Here is a 25,180-nt window from a genome sequence, read left to right on the forward strand (position 1 = left end):
GCAAAAACTTATGTGTCACAACTAACACATCCTATATCTATCCTCATCAATAAATAATCCAAAGAAAGTGGACAATTACTACAATTCCTGGGGTCAGAAAAGAAATCACCTATATGCCTTTATCTGTTTTTAATTATCACTCAGTATAATTTAATTAATAAAATAAAGAATTTAATCTGCTCGCTGTTTAAATTCTCTTTTGCTGTCAGAATTTCTGTGCTATCCAAAATCCTAGTTGATGGCCTCTTACAGTCTAAATTTGGAGGAACTTTCAAAAAAGTTCAGATCATAAAATACAAGTTTTCACCTTATAATATCTTAACTAATAGAAGTGACAAGTTGCATGATAAAGAAAAATATTCTATTTTATCATGTGTAAAGGCTATATAAAACTAAGGAAATGAAGTAACAAAAAACCACTAAAACAGTCAAGACAACAAAATTTAATACTAGTGATAGATCGTCTAGTTAATCTTAACCCTACCAGACGCTTTCTAGTATAGACTGTGTTTTTATGTTTTTCACCAAATGATCATGATTTTAGGCCGAATACACCACTCTAAAAGAATAATTGTGTTTGAGAAAATAGATTATACTAGTATATCAATATTCTGTATCTAACTATGCACCTGAATTGCCAGCATTTTTTTGTCAATCACAGTGTTATATTTGTTTCCGTATACATTTTATTTTAAATCTGTGTCAACACTAAAACCAATGGTAGAGCTCTGCTCACCATCCTCGTATTATTGATATTGTAGAATATAAGAGAATATTGCTGCACTAACACATGCACCCACTTGAAGAGACAGAGAGAGAGAGGAATATTTCACTTAACTTTATTCAATTGATGCTATATTATGACTCTTACAAGTGGTGGCATATTTGTAGGCATAATTTTCTTATCAAATAATGAGAAAATAATCCAGACAATATAAAATAACATTGTAAATCAATTTGTTAACTTTTGTAATAAGTACTTAATAAAATATTACCCTACTATGCTTTCTTATTGATTTCCGTGAAGAAATTAAACTCAAATAATGTAAAACATATATAAGAACTTAGTAATGAAGTAAATTTAGTTTCCAATAATGAGAAAAATTATGCAATAAGGACAATAAAATATGAGACAATAATATAGGTGAGACAGCTACGAGAATCTTTACCGAAACTCTTGAATGCATATTTGTGATATTTAAAGAACACGTTAATATTAAATGCTGCCGTACATAAAGCAAATGTTTTGCACTTGCAAAAGCAATAATAAGTGAGCAGTATTAATTAATCAGTGGATTTTAAATCTAATTCTTAGATAATTTATTTAGGATTAGACATTAACGATCGATTTAGGATTAGACATTAACGGTGGTATGAGTTTGACAGTAATGTGATGATAATCTCGACGATAGTATGATAATATGAAACATCCAACAAATAACAAATTTTGTTATAATAAACTTTTAATGATTCTGATATTATTTTTAAAAATGAATCTAATTTAATTTTACAAAATTAACTTGAAATGCAAAACTAATTTGAAAGATGAAGTTTATATTATTATATATTATAAATTTATCTTATTTTAGTTGAAGTAGAATTTTGAACATATAACACATAGGAGAAACATCTATTTGAAACATTTGTCCTTTCCATAATGCAATGACTTTCACTTGTGTACAGGTTACATTACAATAGTTAATCAAGAAACACTTCTACCTTTCATTCATGTGGCAAAACATGTTAATCATCCTCTAAATTTCTTTTCCTGGAATGTACATTTGAACAAAAAACATAACCGCAGGAGTTGCATCCGACTTAAACAAGTTGACTCCCACTTTTCCTAGACCGAGGAATTATACAAAAGTAGCTAATACATACATATGTTTATTTATACTGTTGAATGCTATTCCCTCCAATCAACTGAAAACCCTTAGCATTCACCGTCAATAGTCATTAGCATGGGTATTTGACCACTGTCATTGAGATCAATCTTGTTCAATCTAAGGCAGCACAATACTTTCTCTGGAAGCTCTTCTTGTTTCTGTGCCTGTATTAGGAATTTAGAGATTGTCAATCTTAGTCGAAGGCTAACTCTATATAATGCTGCTGAAAAAAGGGTTGCACTTCTCATAATAGAATATTCAAATTCAATTTGACCTTCATGCATTTTGATTATTAAATGTTACTAAAATAATTCTCCCTAGAATGGATGAGAAACGAGTCCAGATTCTCTGCTGAGTTTTATTACCGTCTCTCTGCTTGAGTCTTCAAAATACACTGATGTTGGTATATCAAAAAAGTTTTCAATATATCTTAAAACATCAAAATCAGTGTCCATCATTATATTTTGAAGACTTAAATAGCACAAAAATCTCAGCAGGGTATCCAGGTTCGTGAGAAACAACAAATATTGTTAAGCATAGGAATTTATATGCATGTCATACCAGAGGCTAGGAAGGGTTGATCTGTTTTTGAATTGAAAACTGGTGAGGGAAATGTTGGCTGGTTATTTGTAGTCATAGAAAGTTTAAAAGTTAAATCTTTTATTTTGATGATGATGGATGCCAAATATTATATCTAAGAATGCCAGAGTATGCAAACATGATACAATACCTGAATGGTTAGGCCTAAATCAAGAATACCCTCTTTCAAACGACCCCTAAATGCATCAAGTCCTTTCCTTGATATGTAGCTAAATCGATGAATGTCCAGATCAATCTCAAAGTAATTAGGACCCTGTTAGGATACCCAAACGTCTCATAAGTCATGACAAAAAAAGAACAGAAACTTTGGAAAAAAGGGATCACGTTAGTTAAAACATCATAAATTTGTATGTTTTGATACTTTTTTGTATAATATGGTAGAAATATGATTATTTTTAAACTTTGCTGTACCTTGTAAAAGTTGTGCTGTGGGCGTGAGAGTACAGGTTTTCCGTTATAAGCATTTACTAGTTTCTTTTCAGCAGAACTCAAATCCATATCCTCTGAATTGACGAGTCCTACCATGATCTTTAGCCTTTCTCTAAAAGCAACACTACTTTCTTTTGCAAATCCTTTTACCTTTTCTGTCTCATCCTCAACTAATTTCTACAGCATAAACAAAAAACATGAACCATGTTAGTAATATGGATTGTTACGTATTAAAATATAGTATGTTGTGTCGGACTCAGTTTAAATATGTAACCCAAATGAACAGAGAGAAACAATATTTTAACAACACTTCCATATAGTGTCTTGAAGAACTGCTGGCACAAAGTATGTGCAGCAATTAGCAGCAATGCTTAAGAATGGGTTAAAAGGGGAGCAACTGTACAGAAGCCTTAAAAAAACTGGTGTAATCACATCACAATGACTCAAGCAGTCCAATATTTAAAAACTGTAGGAGTTAAAATAAACCTTTCAAATTCTAAAATCTAGATCCTCCAGAATTTCTTATTTGATCAATTAAATGATTTAAATATGGACATCTTAGAACAATAACCTAACCTACAACATGTGACCCTTAATGATGTCTAAGAGTCAAAAGTATAGGAAACAATATTGTAAATCCAACTGAAACAAAATGACGTGAAAAGGAGAACTATATACTTAGGTTACTTGGTAACATAAATTGACTAAAATGAAAATGGTTTAGAATGGGATAATAGCAGTGAACAATATATTTACCATAATGCTTTCCTGAAACTGGGAAGAAATCTGTTCATCAAGAGTCTCAGAAGCTTTGAAATACAATACAAGACTCATCCCTTCTCCATCACTATCACCAAGGAACATTGCAGCTGGATATGTAGGCAACTGCCACAAAGCGCAGAAGATTGTATGATGTATGTGAAACCAATTGTTAAAAAGTGAATTTAAACCTAACTCATTGTGATGTATTATTTCAGATATTAATGTAATATATATATATATATATATATATATATATATATATATATATATATATATATATATATATATATATATATATATATATATATATATATATATATATATAAAGGTCTTATGACTCCTCGTATATTGAAGGAATGATATCTGCACAAATTATAATAGAATATTTGAAGTATCTTAACACCAAATCATATGCCAACACTAGTACTGAATTTTCTTAATGTTGTTGAACTAAACACCAAAAAACTATACCTGGATATTTACGACAAGGAGTTGAGGAAAATTTCCTTTGGTCTTCACATTGGGAAGCTCAAGATGTCGAGCAATATGATGTATTTTTCTTCGACAGACAAATAGATCAACGCCAATAGGAGTATAAGGACTGTGATTCGGTGCAGGGGACTTTTGCTTATCTCTACAAAGAGAATGGTCAGACAATTATATTTTCACGGAACTAAAACTGGTTATATCTGCATATAATGGAAACAAGATGCAAGGAAGTTTAACAGCATACTTGAAATAGTTTTCACTTCGAAGATGAAATGTTGAGGGCGGAATTTCTGACCAACAACCAGGAGATGGCTTTTCTCCATTCTGGCATGGAATTGTGTGCCCTGCTCTCGGTCGCACAAAGTATCTTTTTGAACGACCTTACATTCAAATACAATATTAAGGAGCTTAATTAGCATAATCCCAAAGGAACCAATGCAGTGTTAGAAAAGGACCATTGTTCTGTTAAATTTGATCACTTACTGATATATTCATTTGCATCGTCTACATCACAGGACCTTCGTTTGAAAGAAAGCTTGAAGATATGTGACAGTCGTTTGCTTTGCCGATTCAGTGTTTTGTCATTGAAACTGTATGAGGGTGTCATCCGAAGAAGGCCTGATTTCCGTGCACTCTCTGGAGTTTTCTCTTCCAAACCATGTTTGTATTCCTTTATACCTTTGAAGCTTCCCTGAGTCTTGCTTAAGCGAGACATTCCACGACCTGGTGTACTCACAAGGCCAAAACCACTTTCATCTCTTCCCTTTAATTTGTCTTGATTGCTTCCATTAACTTTAAGATAGCTTTCATGATATTCTTCATACTGACACCTGGAATCTGTAAAACGTGATGATCTTCCATACTTGAGCACTTGACCACATGGGATGTTTCCAACTGTGCCGGATACTATTGGAAAACCATCTGCATAGAAATCTGCAACCCAAGGTAAGAAAAGTAAAGAAAGAAACAACAATCTATACGGCGCAAACATAATGACATAATAATAATATCCTTTCTTAGAGGCTTGAATTTCTGTTTACGTGGTTCAGTAATTGCTTATGTTGTTGGGTATCAGTCATACAACACAAGCACACACAACTAAAATTAAAGATGAGAAAATTTATAACTAACACAAGACCAAGTGCAAGGTCAAGAAAAATATTTATTAAATAGAAGAGATTACAACACCCTCTCTTTAGAGCAAGGAGGATACAAGTAATTTTTGGTGCATCTTACACCTTCCCTTACACCTCTATTTATATGCAAATGAGGGAGGGAAGTCTTTGCCCACTTTAGATGTGAGACTTCTAAGACAAACTTCTAACAATTCTCCCACTTGAAGATTTGATTGAATCAATCATGTCTTCACAATACTTTGTCTTCCTTGTCAGTTTCATGCTACGTTGCTGATAGACCATAAGAGGATCTACTCCATACAAACTTGTCAGTATTGACCGGCTTTGTCATAACATCTGCTAGGTTATCTTTGGTACAGATCTTTTCCAAATCTACATCTCCTTTCTCTACTACTTCTCGGACAAAATGATATTGAACCCCTATATGCTTTGTCCTGGAATTTAAGGCTGGATTTCTTGCAATGTGCAAAGCACTCTGACTGTCACAATATACAGTAATTTTGTTTTGCTTGTGCCCGAGTTCTTCCAATAACCTTTGAATCCAGATTGCTTCTTTGCATGCTTGAGTAGCTGCCATGTATTCAGCTTCTGTGGTGGATAGAGCTACAACAGTTTGTAGTTTAGATAACCAGCTTACCACCCCTCCTGCAAGTTTAAACACATAGCCTGTAGTAGATTTTCTTTTATCAAGATCACCTACATAATCTGAGTCGATATAACCTCTGACAATAAATTCTGATCCTCCAAAACATAACGCAACATCTGAGGTTCCTTTGATGTATCTAAGGACCCTCTTAACAGCATTCCAATGCTCTTCACCAGGATTTGCCATAAATCTACTAACCGCTCCCACTGCATGTGCAATGTCTGGTCTTGTACAAATCATGGCATACATTAGGCTTCCCACTGCTGATGCATACGGAACTCGAGACATTTCCATCCTCTCTGCTTCATTGCTAGGACACATACTTGAGGATAATTTATAATTAACAGGAAGTGGGGTAGAAGTTGGCTTGCAATCTTGCATGTTGAAGCGCCGCAAGACCTTTCGAAAATAATTCTTTTGTGAAAGCCAAATCTTCCTGGTTTTTCTGTCTCGGTGAATTTGCATCCCTAAAATCTTGTTTGCAGGTCCCAAGTCCTTCATATCAAATTCCCTAGCCAATTGTGCCTTCAATTCTTGGACTCGAACTTTGTTGGAGCCTACCACCAACATGTCATCCACGTATAACAGCAAAATGATGAAATCATTATCCTCAAACCTCTTGTAGTACGTACAATGGTCTGAACTTAATCTGTTGTATCTGAGGCTAATAATGAAAGAATCAAATCTCTTATACCAACACCTTGGCGCCTGCTTTAAACCGTACAGAGATTTGGTCAACCTACAAACCAAGTTTTCTTTGCCTTGTTCTTCAAAACCTTCTGGTTGGAGCATATATATTTCTTCTTCAAGTTCTCCATGAAGAAAAGCAGTCTTTACATCTAACTGTTCCAGATGTAAATCATCTACAGCACACATTGCCAGCACTATTCTGATAGTGGTAAGTCTAACAACTGGTGAGAATATCTCGTTAAAATCAAGACCTTCTTTCTGAGCATATCCTTTGACCACCAGTCTTGCACGATATCGCTCCACTTGTTCATTGTCATCTCGTTTGATTTTGTATACCCATTTGTTTCCAATTGCTTTTCGACCTTTTGGAAGTTCAACAAGTTCCCATGTTTCGTTCCTATGTAAGGCTTCTATTTCTTCATGCATTGCTGTCATCCATTGAGAAACATCTGAACTCCTTAACGCTTCTTGAAAGGTTGAAGGTTCTCCTTCTTCAGTTAAGAGACAGTACGCATCATGGTTTGCCATAACATAGTCTGAGTGCCAAGATGGTTTCTTCATCAGACGTGTTGTTCGTCGAGCATCTTCATCATTGACCTCATTTGGTTCTTGTTCATCGTGCTCTAGTTCTACTTCAGAGGAATCATTATCTTTTGACTTTTCCTCTATCTGTACTGAAGTAATATCTATTGGTGTGCTGACATTTTTCTGCTCACTTTGCAATTTTTCTGCAAAAACTACATCCTTGCTAACAATAATCTTGTGGGCAGTGGGATCCCACAAGCGATACCCCTTAACATTGTCAGCATAACCCAAGAATATACATTTCCTGGATTTTGGATCCAACTTTGTTCTTTCTTGGGAGTTGTACATCACGTACACAGGACAACCAAATACATGCAGAGAAAAGTAATCAGCTGGTTTTCCTTTCCACATTTCCATTGGTGTCTTTACACCAATTGTTGTTGATGGCGAGCGATTTATCAAATAGCAAGCAGTTTTGACTGCTTCTGCCCAGAAGGACTTGGCTAATCCTGCAGTTTTCAACATGGCCCTTGTCCTTTCTAGAAGAGTTCTATTCATCCGCTCTGCTACACCATTCTGTTAAGGTGTATGAGCAACTGTAAATTGCCTCTTAATACCTTCTTGCTTGCAGAATGCCAGAAAATCACCATCAGTATATTCTCCTCCATTATCTGTCCTCAAGCATTTGATCATTTTTCCAGTTTCAAGTTTCACCTGTGCTTTGAATTCCTTGAATACTGGAAACACATCTGACTTCTTTTTGATTGGATACACCCATAATCTCCGGGAATAATCATCAATGAATGATACAAAATACTTTGCTCCTCCCATGGATATTTCTGGTGATTCCCAGACATCAGAATGGATTAAGTCAAGTATGTGCTTGCTTCTAGCAGTCACTTTAGCAAACTTCAATCTATGTTGCTTACTAGTCACACAGTGCTCACAAAACGGTAAGTTAACTGTTTTGAGCCCCGGCAGGAGATTTTGATCAGCAAGAATTTTCAAGCCTCGTTCTGACATGTGACCAAGTCTGTAATGCCACATCATCGTTGCTTCTTCTTCTTTTGTTGTTGCAACTGAAGCCTCTGCTTCTTGCAACGTATCTCCCAACAACATGTATAGATTGACTGCGATCTTCTCTGCTTTCATCACAATGAGGTTACCTTTCACCATTTTTAGGATTCCGCCTTCAATGTGAATTTTGCACCCAAGGTCATCCAATTGTCCAACAGACAAGAGGTTCTTCTTCAATCCCTTCACATGTCGAACTCCTTGAAGAGTGCGTATTGTACCATCATACATTTTGATTTTGACGGTACCAATCCCTCCAATTTCTAAGGCATGATCATTCCCCATGAACACAGATCCTCCTGAGATAGGTTCATAAGTGTGAAACCAATCTCGGTGTGAAGTCATATGCCATGTCGCGCCTGAGTCTACTATCCAGGCATCAGAAAGTTGTCTTCTGCCTTTAGAACTAACTTCTGCTTCACTATACAGGATTTCTCCATCTTCAGAAGTTTTTGCAACACAGCCTTGAGAGCTTGATGCTTCGAAGTTCTTTCCTCCACTCTTCTTGTGCCAACAATCTTTTTTCAGATGCCCCCTCATGCCACAATTGTAGCATTTAAAATTCTTTCTTCCTCGAGACTTTGATCTACCATGATTTTGACTCCCACTGGAGCTACGTTCCGTTGATCTTCCTCTCATCATCGTTAAAGCTTCTACCTGCTTCGAACTTTCTGTCATGTCTTCCTTATTCTTTCGCCTGGATTCTTTTTCAAGAATAGCTCCAGCAACATCATCAAAGGATAAACGACCAACAATGTTGTTATTTGTAATGTTGATGATGAGTTGATCATATGAATCTGGTAAACTTTGAAGTAGTAGCTCTGCACGTTCATTTTCTACTATGTTGAAATCTGACGCGGTGAGTTGAGCAAATAATGTATTCAGATTGTTGATGTGTTCCGTCACTGGCGTGAACTCACTCATTCGAAGAGTATAGAGTTTTCTTTTTAAGAAAATTCTGGTGTGAAGTGACTTGACCTCGTACAATTTTATGAGAGTATCCCAAATCTCCTTTGCAGTCTTCTTCTCTGCTATACTAGACAGAACTGAATCTGCCATTGCTAGGTACAAATTGGCAACTGCCTCTGATACCATATCAGTCATACAACACAAGCACACACAACTAAAATTAAAGATGAGAAAATTTATAACTAACACAAGACCAAGTGCAAGGTCAAGAAAAATATTTACTAAATAGAAGAGATTATAACACCCTCTCTTTAGAGCGAGGAGGATACAAGTAATTTTTGGTGCATCTTACACCTTCCCTTACACCTCTATTTATATGCAAATGAGGGAGGGAAGTCTTTGCCCACTTTAGATGTGGGACTTCTAAGACAAACTTCTAACATATGTATGTTAACAGGTAATACATATTACCTCCATGAACACTATTGAAGTCTTCATCTGAATCAGATTCCAGAATGCTGAGTGAATCAAAATATGTTTCTTCTTGACTCACTACTGCAAGCAAGACATAACAAATTCATTACAACTCCCAAAAGATAAAAATTGAAAATAGTAAAGTCAAAAGAATATACAGTTTGCATCGTTGTCATACTGACTGAGTTGCCATTGAAGCTGAGTAAGATGGAATACTGAATTAGAAACTTCTGAGCGCCTGCAAGCAGTAGTTGCACCATTTTCAAAGTCCATATGAACAAATTCACTTACAGAATAATCTGTCACACGCCCCCCTGCGCTGCCACTCCTTTGCAGGATGATATCATCTGGAATAGGAATGGGCATAGAACTTGAGATCTTTTGACGCCGTCTCGTTATCCGTCTACGGAGATTCCTTGGTCCTTTTATTGCATTAGAAGGTACTGATACGCAACCCCCCATGGTATATTGTTAGGAATACCAGTTTCAAAGCCTCAGAACTGTCTTTCAACGAATGACAAAACTCAAAACCTGCATAATATACGAAAGGAAATTCTAGAAAAAGTAAATCAAAGCAATGGAAAACAACATGTGGATAAATGAGATCATCTATATTCATATAACACAAATCAAGCTTTCATAACTACCTTTGGGCTCGGTGTGGAGGAAATGAAGGAAAAGGTGGAATTCAACACTTTGAAAAAAGGAAGGCTGATAAACCAATGGAGATAGCCACAACAAAAACAAACTTATAGCACATATACAGTCATGGAAAACGCAGAGAGGTTTTCCTTTTGAGGTTGTTTCAAGGAAGCTACTGTTGTCTCCTTAAACGGAGAGCAAATGCACTTACATATATTTGGAAAAGGCTGAAGAAAAGCAAAAGGATCCTCATGTGATACATCAGACAAACGAAAAGCATGTAAAGAATGGTAAAGAAAAATGACATTATAACAACCTTAAGAGAAAAGCTATTATCATTTTTGTGTACAATGCATCTATACAGAAAAAAATAATTAAATGTTATCGTATAGATATAAAAGATAAATGTTTATTGTTGTATAGGTAAAAGGTTGTTTGTATAACGTGAAATATCGTGTGAAAAGAAAAAAGATACTATAAAAAAGTGGAACACAAGATAATGGCACAGGCAAAAGAACATGCAGATTTCACAAACAACAAAGAAGAAGACAACAACGCATAGAAATCTGAATCATACTGGAATTCCTTCCTTCAAATGTTTTCTGATTAAAGAAAACACTTTCTGGAATCCCTTTTTTAATCACTTTTAAAGGAGGAAATATAAAACAAGAATATCTATAATCATGGCTGACACTCATACCAGAAAAGTTATATAGAACTGTAGCAGAGAAGATATGTGACCGGTCAATTCAACATAAAAAACGAAAAAAAAAAAACATGAATGGTGCCAACAAACTTGTAACTCGATTGACACCGGCCTATGTAAGAATTGGAGTGAGACATTGGTGTTTTTTTAGCATGTCATGCGAATAGAAAAAGTATCATCTTTGCTTATAGATAGTCTCTGTCAAAAAATCTGGTTAATAACTTTTAGTGAAGTATTTCCTTTCTCCATTATGTGTTGCATCAGACTTTAACTTAAAACTTTGATTTAACAGATCTATACCTACTTTTATTCAGACCAACCTAACGTTGATATTAATTGAATATTCATAGTTGGATACGTCCAATAATAAGAAGAAAGAATTACCTGTTCTATGAGAGATCTGTTGGGTGGGATATGATCTTCCTCTCCATGCAACAAGGAAAAAATATGAAGGACTCAAAATAGAGGGAGAAGGAAGAACATGTGGAGGTGGGTCCGACAATGGCTATGTCGGATCCAGAACGTTGCAAAAACACAACACCTTCTATGTGTCTTCCTGTGCAATAATTGCTCCGTTACAAACCACCTAATCAATCATTGATAACGTTTAAAGAATCAAAAGGAGAGATGAAGGGGTTTGAACAAACTTTGGTGCGGATAATAATAGCTACATATAAATAATATCAGAAAAGTGGAAGGTTCCGTGAGATGATGATAATGAGAAGTGGGAATGGTGTTGATGTTTGTTTGGTCGTGGTGTTCCCCTTGAGTTTAGCTCTTCATCCACGAGATTTAGCTGCCTTTATCCAATGAAACATCAGCAACAACAAGAGTTCCCACGTTAGCAGCCATGTTGTACACTTTTTCCTTTTAAGATGAAGTTGACCAAATTTAGAAACTCATTATTATCATCATAACAGTAACAAGTTCATATACTAAATTCATGTACTATTTTTTCCTGTTATTTGCCACCTTTTTAATAACAACCTTAAATATAAGCTTTTAGAGATCAAACACTATAGAAACCCGTCATTTTGCATATTTAACAAGGTAGTCTTCATAATGACACTATTTCTTTAATTCGAACCTTTCTGAAAACCTGTGTTTGTTACATTAACTATATTAAGCTTCTGCATTACCCATACAGAAAGAAATGCATAGAACCGTTGAAGATGAAAGCAAAGAACGAGGCAAAACACATGAGATAATAAATTACTACATAGAGTAGAGTAGCTTGTTAAACTTTCAAGGGCATCATAATAAATATGTAATAGCAGAAGGATCTGTCTTCACATGCAAGTGCAGTGATGCACGTGCAGCAGCACGTACGTTCATGTAATAGAGAATTTATTTGGATCAATGCAACCGCCCTAGCCACGGTGCACACTGTCTGCATAATATCACCACTGCACGTGTCAACAATTTTTAGAAACCAAAGTAGAAAATTCTCAGGTAACGATTCACCTTCATCACCCTCAATTATTGTACTTGTCGTCTCTTATTCAGAGATTCTCTGTATCTTTTGACTATACTGCTATTAACTTCTGATTGGACTTTTCAATTACTGCTCCTATACCAATCTTTTGGATGCATTTATTTTATTATTTTTCAGATTGTTTATTCCAATAATATATGTTCATATTTTATTCTGGTTATTGTTATTTAGTTATAAATTAAAGAAAATGATGCTTAGAAGTTTCGTAACAGACAAAATTATAGCTGAAAATATATTTATATATATATATATATATATATAAATAAGATTATCAAATTCGAAAATTTACTAAACAGTCTTCTAAACTCGTAAGAATTTATTTTAAATAAAAAAAATTATATAAATAATATCTTAATTTAAATAAGTTTACAAAACTATATAACTTTAAATAAATAAAATTTATATATTCATAATAATAAATATTATAAAATATAAATACTTGAATTTTGTTATTAATTTTAATGTATTTCATTAAATATATAACTTTTAAACTTGGAGAATCGCTCCAAACTTACAATTTTACATGATCCTACCAATTTCACAGTCGATTCTATAGAATTTACGTAGAAAACGAGTTTACTTCTGAGTTAACTCAAAAGCCAGGTCTAGGAATGTAAACTTATAAGAGTTTACGAGTTAACTCGAGAGTTTAATAACCATGTTTATATAAATATATAAGATCATATAGATTTTAATAATTGTATTGTAAAAGAAATGAAGAGAAAATTTCTTAGTTAACTTTGTCTTCCACGGTTTATATGATTGAATAATATAGTTCACGTCATCCTCATATACACAGTTTTAATTTTAATTAATTTTATTACCTTTAGTTGTAAGAAATTAAGATAGAGTAAGAATATCTCTTAAGGCATCGTAGTAACAAAAAACAAATAATAACAATATTAAATTTAATTAAAATATCAAGAAAAATTATATGCAACAAACGAGAAAAAGTAAACTTACAAATAAAAAATAAATAAAAGGAGGTTAATTATTACAAATTAATCAACTTTAAACCTTTATATTAAGTGAATCAAGTCATATTTAGTCATTCATAAAAAGAAATGAATCAATATTTGTATAGGGTTACATTATTTATAATCAGCCTTGCCATATATTTCTCCACTATTTTGATAAGTATGTTTTTATGTGCGTTTTTCATTGTGTATTGAACAAAAACTAGTATTTTTTATTTATTTTAAAATTCCTTGAATATATGAGACAATTTCAGAGAATTTTTGAACTGTTTTATATCTCATCCTTCGTAACCATTACATTGTTTGGATGTATCTAACTTCAGTTGTATGATTTTATATCAATGTAAGTTTGTTGATTTATTTAAATTTTCTAATATTTTCGCCTTGTATTGTATCTAATAAACAATTTATTAAATTATTGAATAAATTCAAAATAAATATAAATATAAATCCAAGAGTAACTAAATTACATACATGAATATATTTGCTTAGTATGTTATCCATTTCATAATATTTATTCAACTATTTAATCAAAATATATAAATTTAAAACATGCATTTAATAAATTAATTACATTATAAATTTGGTTGTAGTAATGTTTCTCGAAGTAAAGGAGGAACAAATGTGCTAGTGGAATGAAAATTAGTTTTCGTAGAACATTTTCATAGAAAACAATAAAATAAACAAGATAGGTAGGACGAAGAATAGAATCAAGGATACAAATATTTATAACTTGTTTCAACATGATACCGAGAATCATACTTTAATATCACCTATATTAAATTATGATTACCCTAATTATATAATTAATTTTTATTAGCATAAGATTTAAGAATTTAAGTATTGTATTAAGTTATATAAATACTTAAATTTGTATGTTAATAAAATTAAGAGAAAAACAACTAAAAGATTAAACAATTTCGCCTTAATTACACCGTCAGAACTACTGTTATTAGTATACTGTAATATTAGGTAAACATCATAGGAAACTGCCATGACGTGTTTTGATTGCTTTAAATAGTTTACACATTAATTCGAAAAAAAAATACATTAAATAGTTTATAAAAACAATACAAACTTTCAAATCAATATTTGTTTCCGTGTACCTATGACCTTAATCTTAGGTACGTCATTTCCAAAGTTCCAACCTCCATTAAAACCCTGGTCAGAGTTTCTTTTCCATTTTCAATTCTTTCTCTTTTTATGATTCTTATTACAAACCATCATAGTATATATATATATATATACCCTAAACCCTCTCTTTTATATTTTTAATATTTGAGGGAGGTTTTTTTTTCTTCTTGACAATAACTACACTACAAAAATAATTAATTTTAAGAGGAGTTATTTACCGACGGTTTTAGAAACCCCAAATAGTTCCTGCGGTTTATGTCTAAAACCGCAGGTATTTCTGGCGGTTATAACAAAACCGCCCTTAAAATATAATTTTTTAATTTTTAAAATACTTACCAACCTATATCCCCTATCTTGCCTTTAGTCATTAATTTCGGGAATCCATCTAATCTAATTCTCTGAAACTATCACTAAACCCCAACCTCCTTCCCCGCCTTCATCAAATTTTCCCCTAAACCCTTCACCGCACCACAATCTTCTCCTGCTTGGCTTCGTGTTCGTCTTCTCCTGCTCTCCTTCGTGTTCGTTTATGACTCTGAATAGCAATCAATGAAATACTTCCTACTGCTGGTGTAGGAAAGGGGAGCCAAAATACCTGCACCAGTGTTAGAGCTGTTTGCACTCGCTGCTCCTCCTCCTCCATATCTGTCTATGGTGTTGCTTGGAATGTTTGATTGTGAATCAAGGTTTAATTTTATTACCCTTTTTCTGTTTCATTTTTGGAATAGGTTTTAGATTAGGTATATTGTTCTGTTGAAAATAAAGCAAGTTTCTCTGATTCTTTTCTTAATATGGTTTTTTCATATGCTTTGCCTCTGAAGTGCCTATTTCTGATACGAGTTACTTTCTTGTTCTCCTATCTTGCACACTCTGCCTCCACAAATTTCTACAAAGCTTCTGGCAACACCTGGTGAAATTTTAGCATATCCTCTTACATGTAGTTTATTGCTATTATTTTTACTTAATGTGCGCATAATAATTTCTCTAAACATTGCTGTTTTTTGTTTTCTAGCTTCCCAGCTCTCTATTGCTTGCCCCCAAAAAAGCCTGAACAAATATATGTTTCTCAGATAAACGCTTCTTGGAATCAAAGAAGGTCAGTACTCATCAACGAACATACACAACCAAAAATATTTTATTCCTTTGGACATTTAATTTTAAAATGCTGAAAAGCAGAATGTAGACGTTGAGCTGTTTCTCATGCTTTTAGATCCCTCACACTGGTTGCCATCTTTTTCATATTCTATGCTATGCTAATACAGTTTTCTTGACCATAAATCCACTGTGTGAAGAACTTATTTTTCTGGTTTAAGAATTGACTCACCCGTTTCTTCATTGTTGGACATAATTGATGCCAATAACATTGTTTCTTAGAGACTTTATGTTAAAGATACATATTCTATTTGGATTATTCAATGAAGGATTTTTTTTATTTAAGCGCTAATTGTTTATAATTGGTTTACTTCTTTGTAAATTAAGTGCTAAGTGAACTCATTGAGTTGTCTGTATTTGTCTCCTATTTAATTATAACCCTTAAGTGTTGGCCATAAGAAGGTAGTATCTTTTATATTTTGTGCCTAAGTTTTTCAAAATGATAAGTAATTTCCTTGCTTAGTTATCTCAGTAATTCGATTTTGATCTTTTATTCCTTCATATATGCAAGGTTTCTTTAGCGCATCACTGATGCATTAGTGGTATTTTCCAATATATAACCAAAAACTGTATATTTTTTTTGCTTGTTGAGAACTTAGTTTTTAGATTCAAAGTACTGTTTATGGGGACTATTCATTTAGAGGATGCTGACTTTTTTTATTAAGGGAAACTTGTATTGCAGAGATTTAAGATCTACAATGTTGTAATGATACTAAATGTTGAGTGTAAAAGGGCAACAAGAGAATATAATGTAGTGGATATCATCTATAAATAACAGAGGTTGAGAGAGAGATCTGTTTGTCATTTTAATGAATGATTATACTTTCAGAAAATAGAGACCGGTAGGGAACATGGTCTCTTGAATACCCTAAATATTATTAAAGTTAATTTCTTTTATACTCAGTGTCTGTTAGTGATAAAATTATTGTATTGTCACCAAAGCATATGCACTGTTACTCATATTCAATCCCCAAATGATTTGTTTTTCAATCAGCATATGCACTGTTAGTGATAAAAAGTTAATTTCTTTTTTCTATTTTTGAATTAATTTACTCTATGAATTATTGTTTTGAAATTTCTTCATAGCTTCCTTTCTGATGTTATTTTAAATTATAATTAAGTCTTCATGTGTCTAGATTTTATTTTAGTGCTTACTATTTTAGTACTTCTAATTTGTTTGCTTTTTATGCTTGCTGTGTGGTGTACTTTGATGGCTGGTTTTCGTTCCTTTTACATCACTATTCTATATTGTAAAATCAGTAATGGGTTACTGGTAAAAGAAAGCTTAAATATAACAATATTAAAAAAACAGTGATGATAAAAATAATAATGTAAACAATATTTAAAATATTAATATCCATATATTACAGATTTATTTAAGATGGAGCGAATAGGTAGGTGCAGAAAAAGATTATAAGGAGAGTGGATAAGCAAAGTGGAAGAGACATGGATGGTAGAAAAGTTTTGGAGAGTAGGTGGGAAAAGTAGAGGGAGAATTTAGAAGGGAGATTGTGTGGAAGAAGGGCTTCCTTTCCAACCATAAATATCATCACCTCTTTTCATTATCATACCCACAAATCATCTCGGTTAACCTTATCATACATACTTATGCTAACAATATCACATATTAACAATCGACCCAATTAAGTCTATAGAAAAATTATAAATGCACAGGCCTTTCATATTCAATTGTCCATTTACTCTCGGACCAATCCATATGTTGAAGCAGTAGTTCTCTAAAGTTTTTTTCTTTTAACCTTTTTAATATAATGAAGAGGCAAAAGTAAAGTATCTTACATAATAATATAAAATTTGATTTAAAAAATTATATATGATTATGTCCAGCCTATATATATTTCCCTGCAACTTAAATTGTTTGGATACTTACAACTCCACGTAACTCCAAGTAAACGAGTTGTTGCAGGGTGATGACAGGAAATAGGATTAAAGGAAAAGGTAAGAGATAAACAGAAATATTATAGGATTAATCAACAATGTTTGTCTCAATAGTTTGTCTTTTTATACAAACATGGTATTGCTGCCAACTCAATAGTTTGTCTTTTTATACAAATGCAATGTTTTTAATATTGGCATCATTGATTACGTTGTATGTAGGAAAAAATTCAAACATATGAATCTATAACATCGTCTCAATCAAAAGAAATATCAAGTTTAGATTCATTGGCTCATGTTTTAGGAAGCCAAGAGCATTGTGGACGTGTTCGCGGTCTAGGTTTGGGTCCTTGCCCATCTAAAGTCTTTGGAGTCCATGCTCATTCTCATGTTGGATCATCTTCATCTACTCCTTCTAATGTTGAATTACAATCTCAGGTTAATGAATATTTAAATATTTATTTGGTTTGTTCCTTTTAAAATTAACATGTTAGTATCATATTTATCACTTTTTAAATAAATTTTTCTGTTATAGGTATCTTCATTGACTTCTTCTAATGTTAAATTAGAATCTCAGGTTAATGAATACTTACTTGGTTTGTTCCTTTTAAGATTAACATGTTAGGTATCATATTTCTAACTTTTTAAATAAATTTTTCTGTTATAGGTATCTTCATTGACATCACAAGTCAATGAAATGAAGGCAATCATGACACTTTTGTTGCAAAATCATCAAGGTCCATTGCCTTCACAATTTACAGTATTTCAAAGATCATCGGTAATAATTGTTAAATTTATTTGTATGATTTTTTTATTAAATATATTATCGACTAACTATTATGTTATATTGAAGGTATCTGATCAAGCGAGTGGGCCAAACAATGGATGTAATGAAGAAAAAAATTAGATATTGTTATTGAATACTTTTATGAGTCATACTTTTAGTATTGAACATCTATATTGAACATATGTAATGAACTTCTTTCTTTTTAATTTTTATGTATGAACAATTAGTTGTATGAATGATATTAGGTTGAACAATGTAGTTTATTTTATACAATATTATTAAATTTTAGTTCATATTAATTTATTGTTTGTTTTGTCAATAAAACCATTTTTATTATAATCTAATTTTATTACAATAAAAAAAAATGAACTATACAAATTCCCGGCGGTTTTAACCCCGGAAAACTAAACCATCAAAAGTAGGGGCGGTTTTGAGATAACCCCAGCTAGTTCCGACGGTTTTTGAGTAGCCCCGCTATTCCCGGCGGTTTCTACAAAACCCCTGGAAATTCTGGCGGTTCCTGGGAACCCCCGCTAATACCGACGGTTTTTCAGAACCGCCGGTACTTGCTTGGCGACGGACGTTTTCCCACCGGTTTTTCCAACCGCGGGAAATATGATTTGCGGGGGTTAAAACCGCTGGTAATATTTTAAAAAACCCCCGGTAAAAATACAGATTTTTGTAGTGGTATAAGAGTATCATCAGGTGGAGATTTGTCAAAAATAAAGAATTATTTTTTTTTCAAAATTTATTTATTGGTCTCTCTTGGTGGAATCACTTTAAGTGAATGTTAATTTAATACTATTTTTTTTCTTCTAAATTAAGGATGTTTAAAGAGTTTCTATGTGAAAATAGATATTATATAGATGCCTAATTTTACTTTGTTTCTTCAATATTTTTGCTTCTAGATTTCAAAAATGGATGGAGAAACCCAAGAAGGCAGTGTCGCAGGTATGGACATGTTTTTGAAAAATTATAAATTTGAAAAAACAGATGGCTTTGTATCCACGTTGGGCAAGATAAAAATTGCAGAACATGTATTGACTGGGAAGAAGGTCATCATCCAGATCCTTAAACGTGGCAAGATAAACAACATGAAAATGAAAGAACAAGGTTTATATTGTTTTTTTTTAATTTATTAATATATTATTAATTAAAGGCCTTTATATTTTTTTCCCTTTTCTTCTGAAATTTTGTTTTGTGAAATTTATTGATGTATAAATTTAGGTACAATATATAACACATGTAACATCCCAAAATATATAGCATAAAGCATATAAAGGAATTATCATATAATAATGTTGTAAGAAAGTTAAAAATATTATAATAAGATTACAGTTATCCTAAAATAACCTTAAAATTTAAAGTTTTACCGAAGTTCTACACAATCCCAAAACTATAAACTAACCGATTGGTAATTCAGTATTACCAAAAATTTAACCGAACGGTTCAACCAAAAAACTAAAAACAGTACATGGTCATATTTTATATTGCAGGATTCTCGCTCTCCAACTCCTGCTCCAGCGTACACTCCACATCGCAAGGGAAAAACCGAACGGGAACATGGGCAAAACAGGAAATAAAACAGGAAATAAGGGTAAGCTAATGTAATTTAGTTATGCAAACATACATATAATTCATACAAGTACAACCAATGCAGAACCGAATACTCCAACATACCAACACAAATACAAATATGGATTTACAAATAAACACTATACTTCATGCATAAATCGTACACCTGACTTGACCATCCGGATTGTATGATATGTAGCTTGAGGTCGTTCATGCACTCAGGTGGTGTACATCAGCTGTCACCCGAGGTTAGTCCGTTATAACTCACCCAAGAACCTATAGGCTAGGACCTTCTGCCATTCTCACACAATGCCTTACCCATCTCTACTTGAGAATTGGTAATCATCAGAATATCATGATGAACTTCGTGAATTTCACTATCCATATTCATACTATAACACCACTTTGATACACTTTTCAGTGAGACATTTACCACTTCAATACACTTTTCATTGAGACATTCCTCCTTAGAATTCTCGTCCACATTACTTGAAACATATTCCTTGTTTGAAATATCAATACAATTTCCCATACTGAGTAGATCAATACAACTATCTCAACCCATCAAAGTCAAATAGTGATAATAGCGGTTAAAGACCAAATATTCATTCATAGCAAAAAACTGAACGCCAACAACACAAACTCCGAGTACGACCGAACGGAAAGATCAACAAATCTTATGAACAAGACCGGACGGAAGAATACTCCCCATATGTGAACATGACCAAATGGTCATGTAAAGAGTAAAACTCAAGCATGAGTCGAACGTCTTTGAAGTTGAACGCCAAAACAACCAAATTCTAAAGCTAAAACCGAACAGTTGATATTTAAAACGAACACTATTGTCTTAGACCGAACGCCATTGGCTTAGGCCGAACACTATTGGCTCAAACCGAACACTATTGAAATAAGATACAAGAATAAGACTGAGTACTACGAAGAGACCGAGTGCTAGTACAAGACCGAACACTTCTGATACCGAGTGTTGGTAACTGACCGAACACTACCAAGACAGTACATGACCGAGCGGTCAATAACAGTTAAAGCCTATGATAGATTGAACGTTGTTTACAATCAAATGTTATGTCTAGACCGACTGTTATATTCTCTTGAATATCAACCCAAGACCAATCGGTCATTAACTAAGGATCCACAAAAGTAGAACTTAGTTAAGACCGAGTACCAATACAAACCGAGTATTACCAAAAACGAGCACTAACACATAGTACTATAAATAACGAACACTAAACCTATTACGACTAATAGCACACGATAATACCCACCCTGAGACTGTCAATATAAAAAACAATACTTTTAAACTGAACGTCAATATTTAACCGAACGACACTTAACCAGATTATCCCTATGAAACCGAATGCCGCTAAGCTCGATTCCATGACCAGACCGAGTCGTTCTATACCGATCACTCGATTTTCTACAAAACTTTCAGAACCTCTCAACCACTTCACAGATTTCATCCAACCACAAAATATTGCATACAATTCAATCAAACATACAATTGTTCATACATGCAAACGTTCAAACAAAGATTCCAAACACAAACACAAAAACATAATTAAACTACTAGCTTCCCTTACCTCTTAATTGGACAGCGAACTTTCAGTGCAGAAACTTGCTCACCACCAAAAGTCTTAGAAATATAAGATTCACTTATTTGTGAAAATAGACCAACCATAAGACCAGAAATGTGATCAGAATTTAATAGAAAAGGTAATAAACTCATGCAACCAGAAACTTGGTTTGCAAGTGCCGGAAAACAAACGTTTTAAGAAGAGGATGAACTTATCAGCTCAAAACAACAACTTGATCGGTGCAAAGTGAAGCCTTTGACACCAGGAAGACTCAGGCGTTGCCTGATTGATGATTGGAATAAAAAGAAAGTGAGAATTTGTAGAAAGAAGGAAGAGAATTGTAGAGAAAAGGAGGAGAATATAAACTCAAAAACTGAGAGAAGAAGTGCATGCAGAGTAAAGTGACACAAAATTTTGAAAATTTTCCTTATATACTACCGTCAAAACCGATCGGCCACTCAACTACACACACCTGGCTTCCACTTTCTGAATTTCTAAATCCTTACACCTACACCTGGCTTCCACTCACTGCTGAATTTAATGGTTCTTACAACACACAATTGATTCATAATTTTTTTAAAATAAAGTTGTTAATAAACATTTTTAATAACAATGGTTAACTGTGAGACTTGAAATCAAGATATTATATAGATTATATAAACATAATTTGTGAGAACCTGGAAATTTGGATTTAAAAGAGTGGATTTAAGTATAACACTAATATAACCAATTTTTTTTTAATATAAATAGACTTTTTGGAAACAATCTGGTTCATTAGTCTAATTCCATTCTCTCTCTAGAACCAAGTTCTTCCTTTTTCTCTGCCTTCTCTCTACCACAACTCTGTCTTCTCTCTTCCATTTCTCCTCTCTGAACCACTGGATTTCCGATCAGGTGGCGCCAAAACATCTGCAACGTAGTGGGCTTCAAAACTAACCGATTCATTTCGGGTTCTAAGCTGGTAAGTCCCTCCATGCAACCTCTTCTCTATCCTTGAACTAGCACATGCAATCTCTGTTAGTTGCATGTGTCTTGTGCTTTCATCTTCTTCAATTTTTCCACTTCATTCTAGCTCTTAGAGTTGTTTTTGTCTCCAATGTGGTGTTCTGTAGGGTTTTGTTGAGTTCTCACAACTCAAGGTTCGGTTGAAGGGTTCTTGTGAGCTGTTCAGTCAAGTTACTCTAAGGTAAGGGGAGCTAGGATACATTTTTATATCGATTGCATGTGATGTATGCTGAGTTTTGTACTGCTGTACTGTTGGTATTGTGTTTTGACTTGGAAAGATTTAGTTGCATGTGTTGAACTTTGGGACAGTGGAACTGGAGTGTGATGTTTGTATACTGTTTGGATGTATTTAATTTCTGTAATAACTATGTTGAAGTGCTTGTGGTGAGAGACCTGTTGTATCAGTGAATAAGTAGAAAACTTGGTGTTCTATTAGGGTTTTAGGTCACTTTAAGAGGAAGTGAGGTAGTGATTTTGGGCATTGGAGGTCTTGAGTGCAATTGGGCTGTTTGGGTAGCTCATATAGGTCAATTTTGACTTGTTAGGAATCTCAAACTGGTCTAAAACGAGTTACAAGTATTAGAATTGGATTTGGGTCCCTAAGTTGTTGATTTTGGTGTTCTAGAGTAGAAATTGAGTCTAAATCACTTTAGAATTGTAGTAGGAACGTTGATAATCATCTAGACAAGTCTAATTAGGTGTAAAACAAGAATTAGGGGTGTTAGAAAGTGAAGAAAAGGCCTGGAAGTGGTAAGGGGTGGTGTGAGTGCATGATTATGCAGAATTTGCGTTCTGCACATGATGCAGAGTCGCTATGCGAGTTGTCTCGCATAGCGAGTTGTCTCGCATAACGAGTCCCTGTAGAGAGTGCTTATTGTTTGGGTCATTCGTTGTGCGAGCTGGTGCGCTGTGCGAATGACTGGAGAGTACTGCTCTCTGTTTGGAGATTCGCATAACAAATCTAGTCGATGTGCGACTGGGGGTGGTCTGGAGTCATTGCCATTTTAATTCGAAGAGCGAGATGGGCGCAAAGCGAGAGGATTTGGGGGTGTGCTCTCTGTCTGAGCTTTAGCATAGCGACTTGGGTTCGCTATGCGAGAAGACCTGAGGCCTGTAGCCTCAGTGAGTTAATTCGCATAGCGAATTAAGTGGGTGCACTATGCGAGGGACATGAGGTACAACACCTCAACGAGTTAATTCGTCTTGCGAGTGAGGGTGCGCTGTGCGAATCCTTTGAGTCCAGTCTTCTCTTTTGCTCTCTTTTTGGTTGAATTAAGTGTGTGGAATGTTTGGAATGCATAGTATGAGGGTGGTAATGTGATTATATTGAAAGTATGCGAGTGTATGAAACATGTTTGGTGATTGAAAGTATGTGGTTTTAAAAGTATGGTTGATGGACGTAATTCCATGGATCTCAAAGGGAGGTTACATGGTGGTGCCCTATATTATTGGACGTAATTCCATGATCTTCAAGGAGAAGATTCATGGTGGTGCCCTTAGTGTTTAGAATGATTTGCATGGTAGCTCAGTCTTGGGGGTTATCCTAAAACTACAATGGTCAATCATTCTCAAGTAGAAAGGATTGAATCATGTCGTGAGTAGTAGCAGGAGGTCCTAGTCTTGGGTGCTTCCAGTATGGCCCAAGGTGAGTGATAACGGACTAACCTCGTGAGTGTGGTAGGGTGAAACCCATTGGCAATGTCTTTACAAAGCAGTAGAGGCCACCAGGAGTGCATGACCTGCCATAGCTCGGCAAACATTCTAAGTCCGGACGAGTCAAGTTTAAGTGCAACAAGTCATGTTTGTATAGTGTAGTGTATATGTCCTTACTTGCATGTTGTCTGTGACTGTTATAACATGATTTTTGTATATCTAGCTCACCCTTGCTTCTGTGTTTGTGTTTTGCTATGGTATGCTTTTCTTTTGCAATGATCATCCACTTGGATGTGAGCAGATGAGGTGCCTCTAGAGCAGGCTTTGGAGGAAGATGATGCTACAACTTAGTTTAGTTAGGACTCTTAGTTGTTCCTTATGATTTTGAAATACTCTACTGTGTTTAAGTTTTAAATTAGGACTTATTTTGGGATGACTGTAACTTTAATACTTTACTTACAGTCTACTTCTAACTGTTCCCTTATATTAAAATGTGAACTTACTATATTATATGTTTCTATATAATCTCGGATGTTATATAATTTATAAAAATTCTTCTTAAAAAAATTTATATAGATAAATCTTAATTTACAAAAAAATATTTATTTATTTTTATCTAAAAGTGTTTGCATATAATTATCTAAATACTAAAGAATTTTTATTTTATGTTTTTATATAGAAACAACTTTAGAATTGTGTTCCCTCTCGAAGAATTTGTCAAATGTTTGTTTAATATATATTTATTGTCATATAGATAGTATGATGAATATGATTAAAAGTAATAGCAACAAAATTGATGATATTAAGACAGATTAATAATAACATATTAATTATTTTATTCTTTTTAGAGAGATCTTATGATATTTTTAGAAATTATGAGAAGTTCGTGTTATATCTTAGAAGTTTGTGTAATATACTGCAGATAAGTCTTTAATAACAGTAATTTATA

General features: G+C 33.7%; 2 protein-coding genes across 7 annotated transcripts; one reads left to right on the forward strand and one right to left on the reverse strand.

Moving 5' to 3' along the window:
• Window positions 1–1,631: 1,631 nt before the first annotated feature.
• LOC108327053 (uncharacterized) lies at window positions 1,632–11,854 on the reverse strand. 6 transcript variants are annotated; one of them, XM_017560738.2, is made up of 11 exons: window positions 11,353–11,854; window positions 9,912–10,151; window positions 9,779–9,818; window positions 9,618–9,701; window positions 4,650–5,099; window positions 4,411–4,546; window positions 4,149–4,311; window positions 3,672–3,800; window positions 2,898–3,092; window positions 2,617–2,739; window positions 1,632–2,050 (listed from the first exon to the last, which is right to left on the reverse strand). In XM_017560738.2, the coding sequence occupies exons 2-11, from the start codon at window positions 10,080–10,082 to the stop codon at window positions 1,934–1,936; spliced, it is 1,608 nt and encodes a 535-aa protein (XP_017416227.1). In that variant the 5' UTR covers window positions 10,083–10,151; window positions 11,353–11,854; the 3' UTR covers window positions 1,632–1,933. The 6 variants fall into 6 exon arrangements, with proteins under 6 accessions (XP_017416227.1, XP_052729051.1, XP_052729049.1 ...); XM_052873091.1 differs by having other exon boundaries at window positions 9,618–9,698; window positions 11,353–11,853; XM_052873089.1 differs by having other exon boundaries at window positions 9,618–9,698; window positions 9,779–10,151.
• Window positions 11,855–17,720: 5,866 nt separating this feature from the next.
• LOC128195192 (uncharacterized) lies at window positions 17,721–23,497 on the forward strand. The gene is made up of 6 exons (XM_052872256.1): window positions 17,721–17,735; window positions 17,842–18,057; window positions 18,155–18,196; window positions 18,287–18,397; window positions 22,686–22,759; window positions 23,386–23,497. The coding sequence occupies exons 1-6, from the start codon at window positions 17,721–17,723 to the stop codon at window positions 23,495–23,497; spliced, it is 570 nt and encodes a 189-aa protein (XP_052728216.1).
• The last annotated feature ends 1,683 nt before the right edge of the window (window positions 23,498–25,180 follow it).

This window comes from Vigna angularis, chromosome 2, assembly GCF_016808095.1.
Source record: "Vigna angularis cultivar LongXiaoDou No.4 chromosome 2, ASM1680809v1, whole genome shotgun sequence".
In the NCBI taxonomy this organism is placed as follows: domain Eukaryota; kingdom Viridiplantae; phylum Streptophyta; class Magnoliopsida; order Fabales; family Fabaceae; genus Vigna; species Vigna angularis.